At 41.1% G+C, this 10,656-nt stretch overlaps 1 protein-coding gene across 3 annotated transcripts; it reads left to right on the forward strand.

The window, feature by feature from the left end:
- Positions 1–7,698: 7,698 nt before the first annotated feature.
- On the forward strand, positions 7,699–9,866 carry LOC111139788 (ubiquilin 2). Of its 3 annotated transcripts, XM_022492180.1 has the most exons (3): positions 7,699–9,179; positions 9,246–9,372; positions 9,469–9,866. In XM_022492180.1, exons 1-3 carry the CDS (start codon positions 7,938–7,940, stop codon positions 9,798–9,800), a joined length of 1,701 nt encoding a protein of 566 aa, XP_022347888.1. In that variant the 5' UTR covers positions 7,699–7,937; the 3' UTR covers positions 9,801–9,866. The 3 variants fall into 3 exon arrangements, with proteins under 3 accessions (XP_022347888.1, XP_022347886.1, XP_022347887.1); XM_022492178.1 differs by having other exon boundaries at positions 7,699–9,372; XM_022492179.1 differs by having other exon boundaries at positions 7,699–9,372; positions 9,487–9,866.
- Positions 9,867–10,656: the final 790 nt, after the last annotated feature.

Consider the following 10,656-nt stretch of genomic DNA (forward strand, 5'->3'; position numbering starts at 1 on the left):
TAGCAATCAGACAACAAAAAGAAATAAAAGGCATTCAAATAGAGAAAGAAGAAGTCAAAGTCTCTCTCTTCCCAGATGTCATGATACTTTATGTATAAAACCCAAAAAACTCCACCTTCAAAATACTAAAGTCATACAGCAATTCAGTAACATGGCAGGGTACAAAATCAATGCAGAAAAATCAGTGGCATTTCTGTGCACTATCAATGTAACTGAAGAAAGAGATATTAACGAATCAATTCCATTTACACTAGCACCAAAAAACATAAGATACCCAGGAATAAGCCTAACTAAAGTAGTAAAGGAGCTATTCTTTAGAAACTTCCAAACAGTTATGAAAGAAATTGAGAAAGGCACAAAGAGATGGAAAAATATTCCATGCTCATGGATTGGAAGAATAAACATTTTTTAAATGTCTGTGCTTCCCAGAGCAATCTACACATTCAGTGCAATCCTTATGAAAATGCATCAACATTTTCTTGCAGAGCTGGAACAAACAATACTAAAATTTGCTTGGAACCAGAAAAGACCCCAAATTGCAAGGGGACAGTTGAAAGAGAAAATCAAAGCTGAGCACATCACAATGCCTAACTTCAAGCTATATTGCAACCCTGTGATCAACAAGACTGCATTGTATTTGCACAAAAACAGGCACATAGATCAATGGAACAGACTAGAGACCCCAGAAATGGACCCTTAACTCTATGGTCCACTGATCTTTGACAAACCAGGAAAGAATTCTCACTGGAAAAAAGAAAGCCTCTTCAATAAATGCTGCTGGGAAAATTGGACGGCCACATGCAGAAGAATGAAACTGGACTATTGTGTTACACCATATACAAAGATAAACTCAAAATGGATGAAAGACCTCAATGTGAGATGGGAATCCATCAAAATCCTATAGGATAACATAGGCAGTAACCTCTTTGACATCCACCACTGCAACTTCTTTCAAGACATGTCTCCTCAGACAAGGGAAACAAAAGCAAAACAAGGAATTTTGGGGACTTCATCAAGATTAAAATCTTCTGCACAGCGAAGGAAACAGTCAAGAAAACAAAGAGGAAACCCACGGAATAGTAGATATTTGCAAATGACAGTACAGATAAAGGGCTGGTATGCAGATCTATAAAGGATTTACCAGACTCAATACCCAAAAACCAAAAAGTCCGGTCAAGAATTGGGCAGAAGACATGAACAGACAGTTCTCCAAAGAAGACATAGAAATGGCTAATAGACACACATAAAAATGTGCAACATCACTAGCCATCAGGAAAATAGAAATCAAAACCACAGTGAGATACCACCTTACACCAGTTAGGATGGCAAAAATTAACAAAACAGGATACAGCAAATGTTGGTGAGCATATGGAGAAAGGGGGATTCTCTTACCCTTTTGGTGGGAATGCACACTGATACAGCCACTTTGGAAAACATTATGGATGTTCCTCAAGATGTTGAAACTAAAGTTACCCTACTAGTCAGTAACTGCACTACTAGGTATTTACCCCAAAGATACAGGTGTAGTGAAAAGAAGGGGCACATACACTCCAATGCTCATAGCAGTAAAGTCCACAATAGCCAAACTGTGGAAGGAGATGAGATGTCCTTCAACAGATGAATGGATAAGAAGATGTGGTTCATATATACAATGGAATATTACTCAGCCATTAGAAAGAATGAGTACCCACCAGTTGCATTGACATGGATGGAACTGAAGGGGATTATGCTAAGTGAAATATGTTAAGCAGAGAAAGACCATTACCATATGTTTTCACTCATATGGGGAACATAAGGAATAGCACAGAGGACCATAGGGGAAGGGAGGGAAATCTGAAGAAATCAGAGAGGGAGACAAACCATGAGAGACTCTGGACTCCAGGAAACAAACTGAAGGTTACAGAGGGGAGGGGTTGGGTGTGGGGAAACTTGGTGATGGGTATTAAGGAAAGCACGTGTTGTAAGTGTTGGAGAGGATGTGGAGAAAGGCAAACCCCCTTACACTGTTGGTGGGAATTCAAGTTGGTGCAGTCACTTTGGAAAACAGCATGGAGATTCCTTAAGAAATTAAAAATAGAGCTACCCTATGACCCTGCAATTGCACTACTGGGTATTTACCCTAAAGATAGAGATATAGTGAAAAGAAGCACCACCTGTACCCCAATGTTCATAGCAGCAATGGCCACAATCACCAAACTATGGAAAGAGCCAAGATGCCCTTTAACAGACAAAAGGATAAAGAAGATATGGTCCATATATTCAATGGAATACTACACCTCCATCAGAAAGGATGAATACCCAACTTTTGTATCAACATGGGCGGGACTGGAAGAGATTATGCTGAGTGAAATAAATCAAGCAGAGAGAGTCAATTATCATATGGTTTCACTTACTTGTGGAACATAAGGAATAACATGGAGGACATTAGGAGAAGGAAAGGAAAAGTGAATTGGGGGAAATTGGAGGGGCAGATGAATCATGAGAGACTGTGGACTCTGAGAAACAAACTGAGGGTTTTGGAGGGGAGGGCAGTGTGGGGATAGGTGAGCCTGGTGGTGGGTATTAAGAAGGGCACGTATTGCATGGAGCACTGGGTGTGGTGCATAAAGAATGAATCTTGGAACACTGAAAAAATAAAATAAAAAAAAAGAATAATCAGCTTTTACTCTGATATGTGCCTAATGGAATGGAAAGGCAAAATTGATTGCTATTGTTAATGTGCTGAGTGAGAATAATCTTAATAAATATGCACATAAAATTTTTAAAAAGGAGGACACGTGTTGTGATGAGCACTGGGTGTTATTTGCAAGTAATGAATTTTTGAACACTACATCAAATCTAATGATGTAGTATATGTTGGCTAACTGAACATAATAATAAAAAATAATTTAAAAAGGGAAGTTGCTAAAAGAGTGAATTTTAAATGTTTTCCTCACAAAAGAAAATGTAATTTTGTGACAGGATGGAGGTGTTTGTTAATGCTATGGTTGTCATTTTTTAAAAATATATAAGTATATTAAACCAATGAGTTTTATACCTAATTTTACACAATGCTATGTTTCAATTATATTTAAATAAAGGTGGGGAAGTGGGGAAAACAGCAATGGCCAATACAACACTAAGTCTCTGTCTGCTGTGCCTCAACTGTTGTCCCTATGGGGGAGCCCTCTTTGGTAATGTCTTTCTTACAGTTTCTCAGAAACTATCCTTATATGGAGGAACTTCTGGATGATTCCTAGTGATTGTTAATTCTGCTCTCTTAATAAAGAGTTTATGATAGAAAAAAAATGTGCTTTGGGGAGACACCAGGAAGAGAATGAGTGTGCTTTTGCCCCTACTGTGCTCTTTGGTAAGGGCCTTGTAATAGAATCACATAGTAATGGTTTATTTATTTGACTTGCTTCTTCAAAGAATTTATTTTTTTCCTCAAGTTTTTATTTAAATTAGAGTTAGTTACATTAGTTAATGTTAGTTAGTAACATTATTTTCAGGTGTAGAATTTAATGATTCATTACTTACAAATAACACCCAGTGCTCATCACAGCAAGTGCTCTCCTTAATAACCATCACCCATTTAACACATTCCTCCCACCCACCTCTCCAGCAATCCTCAGTTTGTTCTCTGTAGGCAAGAGTCTGTTTCATGGCTCGTATCTCTCTCTTTTCCCCTGTGTTTTCTGTTTTCTTAAATTCTACATATGAGTGAGATCATATGATCTTTGTCTTTCTCTGATTTATTTCCCTTAACATAATACTCTCTAGCTCCAACCACATCATTGCAAATAGCAATATTGCATTATTCTTTTGGCTGAGTAATATTCCATTGTATATGCATATATACTATATCTTCTTTATATGTTTCTTTTTTTTTTATTTGACAGAGAGAGATCACAAGTAGGCAGAGAGGCAGGCAGAGAGAGAGGGGGAAGCAGGCTCCCTGCTGAGCAGAGAGCCCGATGATGGGAGGGGCTCAATCCCGGGATCCTGAGACCATGACCTGAGCTGAAGGCAGAGGTTTAACCTACTGAGCCACCCTGGCGCCCCCTTTATATGTCTTTTTTAAATGACCATTCATCAGTCGATGGACATTTAGGCTGTCTATATAGTTTGTTCCTCTTTTCTTTTGTATCCTATTAACCATACTATGTTTATTTAAGTTTTTATTTAAATTCCAGTTAGTTAACATACAGGGTAATATTGCTTTCAGGTATACAATATAGTGATTCAACATTTCCATACAGCACTGCACAAACACAGTCCTTAATCTTAATCACCTATTTCACCCATTCCCCCCACCCACCTCCCCTCCAGCAAGGATCAGCCTGTTCTCTACAGTTAAGAGTCTGTCTCCTGGTTTGCCTCTCTCTTTTCCTCCCTTTGCTCATTTGATTCTCCCAAACTCCACCTATGAGTGAAATCATATGGCCCTTGTCCTTTACTGACAACTGACTTATTTTGTTTAGCATAATCTCTCTAGCTCCATCCACATCATTGCAAATGGCAAGATTTCATTTTTTTCATTTCTTCTTTATCCATTCAACTGTCAATGGACACTTGGGCTATTTCCATAATTCGGCTATTGTAGAGAGTGCTGCCATAAACAGTGGGGTGCATGTATCCCTCTGAATTAGTATTTTTGTATTCTTTGGGTAAATACTCAGTAGTGAGATTGCTGGATCATAGGGTAATTTTCCGTTTTAACTTTTTGAGGAATCCTCATACCTTTTTCCACAGTGGCTGCACCAATTTGCATTTCCACCAACAGTGCAAGAGGGTTTACCTTCTTTCACATGATAACCAATACCTGTTGTTTATTGTGTTGTTGATGTGAGCCATTCTGGCAGGTGTGAGGTGATAAATCATTGTAGTTTTGATTTGTATTTCCCTGATGATCAGTAATGTTCAGCATTTTTCTTAACGTGTTCATTTTTTTTATTTTTTTATTTTTCAGCATAACAGTATTCATGGTTTTTGCACCACACCCAGTGCTCCATGCAATCCCTGCCCTCTCCAATACCCACCACCTGGATCCCCCAACCTCCCACCCCCCGCCCCTTCAAAACCCTCAGATTGTTTTTCAGAGTCCATAGTCTCTCATGGTTCACCTCCCCTTCCAATTTCCCTCAACTCCCTTCTCCTCTCCATCTCCCCTTGTCCTCCATGCTATTTGTTATGCTCCACAAATAAGTGAAACCATATGATAATTGACTCTCTCTGCTTGACTTATTTCAGTCAGCATAATCTCTTCCAGTCCTGTCCATGTTGCTACAAAAGTTGGGTAGTCATCCTTTCTGATGGAGGCATAATACTCCATAGTGTATATGGACCACATCTTCCTTATCCATTCGTCCGTTGAAGGGCATCTTGGTTCTTTCCACAGTTTGGCAACCGTGGCCATTGTTGCTATAAACATTGGGGTACAGATGGCCCTTCTTTTCACTACATCTGTATCTTTGGGGTAAATACCCATTGACAATCTGTATGTCTTTTTTGGCAAAATGTCTATTCATGTCTTCTGCCCATTTTTTAATTGGATTGTTTAAAACGGTTTAAAGACTTAAATGTGAGACCTGAAACCATAAAAATCCTAGAAGAGAACACAAGCAGTAACTTCATTGACATGGGCCATAGCAACTTCTTTCTAGATAGGTCTCCTGAAGTAAGGGGAAAAAAAGTAAAAGTAAGCTATTGGAACTCCATCAAAGTAAAAGCTTCTGCACAGCAAAGGAAACAACCAACAAAACTAAAAGACAACCTATGGAATGGGAGAAGATATTTACAAATGATATATCTGATAAAGGATTAGTATCTGAAATATATAAAGAACTTGTAAAACTCAACACCAAACCAAACCAAACAAAACAAAATACTCAGGTTAATCATACTATATAAATCCATTCCCCTATTGATAGACATCATCTAGATGAATATTTTTTCTTATTTTGAGATTTATTAAGGTATTTTCAGCCTAATGACTTTCAAGTGCTGTTAAATGTTGGCTGGATACTGGAGGGTAAAATGCATTTTATGTATGGTATAAATCAGACTTAGAAATTATATACTAATTTGAAATTATTTGTCCTATTTTTCCAGGGCTATGTCTATTTATTTCTCTTTCTTAATCTTAAATTAGGTAAATATCTTAATGTCTGCCACCAAAATAGTGTTCTCATCAATTTCTACCTTTAGTATCCCCTCAAAATACCTTCTGATTTTTTTAAAAACTTATAAATGCACACCATTCTATAAAAGCTATCAGAAAATTTAAATTTTTATTTTAAAAATGAAAGGAATAGGTATTCATAATTTCAGCACTAAGTAATACCCACAATTAATGTATCAGTGCATAGCATTCCAGATTTCTATTTGCACATACACTTAAAGAGAATTTACCTATACAAACTGTTTAAAAAGAATTTTAAAATAAAAAATGTATTTATTTTATCTTTTGGTATTGAAGCATACATCCTTGTATCATTTCTAAATAAACAGAAATTACAAAGCTGAAAATGAAAATACTGTGATTTCCCTTATAATTACTATTTATTCCATGCATACCTTTAAGGATACTTTATATCGGATGAATTAACCACTCTTTTTTTACTCACAATACATAGTATTTTATTGTATACCTAAATGTATTGTATATATTTCACCAATGTTGTGTAAACACGCTGATTATCTTTAAAAATAATTTTAAGATGCTACAGTGCATATATATTTTATACATGTATATTTTTGCATTCTTATCTCATTATTTCATAGGGGAGGTGTCGAAAGAAGGCATTTCTAAATAAAGGTGGTTGGGGCGCCTGGGTGGCTCAGTGGGTTAAGCCGCTGCCTTCGGCTCAGGTCATGATCTCCGGGTCCTGGGATGGAGCTCCGCATCGGGCTCTCTGCTCAGCAGGGAGCCTGCTTCCTCCTCTCTCTCTACCTGCCTCTCTGCCTGCTTGTGATCTCTCTCTGTCAAATAAATAAAATCTTTAAAAAAAAATAAATAAAGGTGGAAATATTTAAAATGATATATATTTTCAAATTGTTCCGATTACAGTAATTTACACTTCAACTGACATGAGAGTGTATTTTCTCAGCTCTCAGATGACAATAAGGTTTATCATTATTTTTCATATTCACAGTATGATAAGGCAGAATTAGAATCTCGTTATTTTAATAGAATTTCTTTTATTATTAGTGAACTTAAGCATCCATTTTTACACCCACTGGCTTTGGGCTTTTGTAAAATGCATGCTCTAGCCCCTTCCCCCACTGGGGCTGTTATTCTTTCCCTTTTTGCTTAGTCAGAGTTATTTTTCATTTTTCGTCTTTTACATGGGGTGAATTTGATTCAGGCTTTCATCCTTTCTCGCCTAAGAGACGGCATATGTATTTTCGTATTTAATATATTCTCCATTGGTCTTTTAATGTCCTCAGAAGCTGGCTCCTTTTCTCTCTCCCTCCCTCCTTCCTCTCTTTTCTCTTTGTTTCTATCTCTCTTTCTCTCTGTCTGTCTCTCTCTCTCCTTTTTTCCCCCCAGTTCATAAGTTTTTAATTTTGAACGAGTCGAATCTATCATTCTGGGCCTGGCGCCGCGTCAGCAGAGTGGGCGGGGAGGCGAGCGCGGAACTGGGGGAGGGGACGGGGCGGGGAGGAGCGGGCAGAGCCGTTGCAGGAGTTGCTGGGAACGCGCGCGGTGTGATCACTCGGCGGCGGAGGAGGCCCAGAGACCTGAACGCCGACGCTTCTCCGGCGGCCTACAGAGTCTTCTCCGCACCAGAGGACCGGGAAACCACAGGCTTCATCACAGAGGTACCGTGCTCTGCGTTCCCCGCCTGGCCCGGCCCAGCCTGCTGTGGCGGCGCCTCCTTCCTTCCTTCTTCCCTCGCTCTCTCTCTCGCCCGCCCGCGCCTTCCCTGTCTGCCTGCGTCACCGCGGCCGCCATGGCTGAGAACGGCGAGAGTAGCGGCCCCCCGCGCCCCTCCCGCGGCCCTGCTGCGGCCCAAGGCCCTGCCTCTGCCCCGGCCGAGCCCAAAATCATCAAAGTCACTGTGAAGACCCCCAAAGAGAAAGAGGAGTTCGCGGTGCCCGAGAATAGCTCAGTCCAGCAGTTTAAGGAAGCGATTTCGAAACGCTTCAAATCCCAAACCGATCAGCTAGTGTTGATTTTTGCCGGAAAAATCTTGAAAGATCAAGATACCCTGATCCAGCATGGCATCCATGATGGACTGACTGTTCATCTTGTAATCAAAAGCCAGAACCGACCTCAGGGCCAGTCCACACAGCCTAGTAATGCCGCGGGAACTAACACTACCTCCGCGTCGACTCCCAGGAGTAACTCCACATCTGTTTCCACAAATAGCAACCCGTTTGGGCTGGGGAGCTTGGGAGGACTTGCAGGCCTTAGCAGCCTGGGCTTGAGCTCGACCAACTTCTCTGAGCTCCAGAACCAGATGCAGCAGCAGCTCCTGTCCAGCCCTGAGATGATGATCCAAATCATGGAAAATCCCTTTGTTCAGAGCATGCTTTCAAACCCCGATCTAATGAGGCAGCTCATTATGGCCAATCCACAGATGCAGCAATTGATTCAGAGAAACCCAGAAATCAGCCACCTGCTCAACAACCCAGATATAATGAGGCAGACCCTCGAAATTGCCAGGAATCCGGCCATGATGCAAGAGATGATGAGAAATCAAGATCTGGCTCTCAGCAATCTTGAAAGCATCCCAGGTGGCTACAATGCCCTACGACGCATGTACACTGACATTCAAGAACCCATGCTGAATGCTGCACAAGAGCAGTTTGGGGGTAATCCATTTGCTTCAGTGGGGAGCAGTTCCACCTCCGGGGAAGGTACACAGCCTTCCCGCACAGAAAATCGGGATCCACTACCCAATCCATGGGCACCACCACCGGCTACCCAGAGTTCTGCAACCACCAGCACAACCACAAGCAGTGGCAGTGGGTCTGGCAGTAGCTCCAGCAGTGCTACCGGGAACACTGTGGCTGCAGCCAACTATGTCGCCAGCATCTTCAGTACCCCAGGAATGCAGAGCTTGCTGCAACAGATAACTGAAAATCCCCAACTGATCCAGAATATGCTGTCTGCACCCTACATGAGAAGCATGATGCAGTCACTGAGCCAGAATCCAGATTTGGCTGCACAGATGATGCTGAATAGCCCCGTGTTTACTGCAAATCCTCAGTTGCAGGAGCAGATGCGTCCACAGCTCCCAGCTTTCCTGCAGCAGATGCAGAATCCAGACACACTGTCAGCCATGTCAAACCCAAGAGCAATGCAGGCTTTAATGCAGATCCAGCAGGGGCTACAGACATTAGCCACTGAAGCTCCTGGCCTCATTCCAAGCTTCACTCCAGGTGTGGGGGTAGGGGTGCTGGGAACTGCTATAGGCCCTGTAGGCCCAGTCACACCCATAGGCCCCATAGGCCCCATAGTCCCGTTCACTCCCATAGGCCCCATTGGGCCCATAGGACCCACTGGCCCTGGCTCCACTGGCTCTGGCGGTCCCCCTGGGCCCACTGTTTCTAGTTCTACACCCAGTGAAACCACTAGCCCAACATCAGAATCTGGACCCAACCAGCAGTTCATTCAGCAAATGGTGCAGGCTCTGGCTGGGGCAAGTCCTCCACAGCTGCCGAATCCAGAAGTCAGATTTCAGCAACAACTGGAACAGCTCAACGCAATGGGGTTCTTAAACCGTGAGGCAAACTTACAGGCTCTAATAGCAACAGGAGGTGACATCAATGCTGCCATTGAGAGGCTGCTGGGCTCCCAGCCATCATAATTACATTTCTGTACCTTGAAAAAATGTATCTTATTTTTGATAATGGCTCTTAAATCTTTAAACACACACAAAATCGTGCTTTGCTTTCATTTTGATTCTTTTAAAATCTGTCTAGTTATAAGTCTAATATGCATTTTAAGGTGGAGTCCATCCCTCTGTCCCTCCCTCCTGTATCTACCCATCCTTCCCCCTCCCCTCCCCACCCCTTCCCTCCCTCCTCTCCTCTCCCTTCCCTTTCCTTCTTGCCTCCCCTCCCTCCCTCCATTTTTCCTTCCTTCCTTCCTTCCTTCCTTCCCTGTTTTGAATGGTAGTAATCGTATTCAATGCTGTTTCACTCAAAGGTGTTGCATGCAAACACTTCTCTTTATTCTGCATTTATTGTGATTTTTGGAAACCGGTAACAACCTTCACAGTTTTGTCCTACAGATGTCCAGTTTATTTGCATTTTAAACATTAGCCTATGATAGTAATTTAACGTAGAATGAAAATATTAAAAACAAGCAAATTACTGAAGCTCTCTAATTTGTGGTACAATATTGCTTATTGTGACTTTGGCATGTATTTTTGCTAGCAAAATGCTGTAAGATTTATACCATTATTTGCTCTTTTTTGCTATGTTTATACACAGTACAGTAAGCACAATTGGAACTGTACATCTAGAATTATTACAACAGAATCTAAGCAGAATATGTGTAACCAAAATGAGAAAAAATATAAGAAATCTTCCTGGAGCTAGGTGTGTCTCACAGTTTTGTAGAATCTTACAGCATCTTTGATAACTCAGTGAAAATGTTGGCTAGGCAAGTTCAGTTAAAATATAGTAGAAATGTTTATCCTGGTATTTCTAAGTATACAT

This window comes from Enhydra lutris, unplaced genomic scaffold (assembly GCF_002288905.1).
Source record: "Enhydra lutris kenyoni isolate GAN:26980312 unplaced genomic scaffold, ASM228890v2 scaffoldscaffold118, whole genome shotgun sequence".
Taxonomy (NCBI): Eukaryota; Metazoa; Chordata; class Mammalia; order Carnivora; family Mustelidae; genus Enhydra; species Enhydra lutris.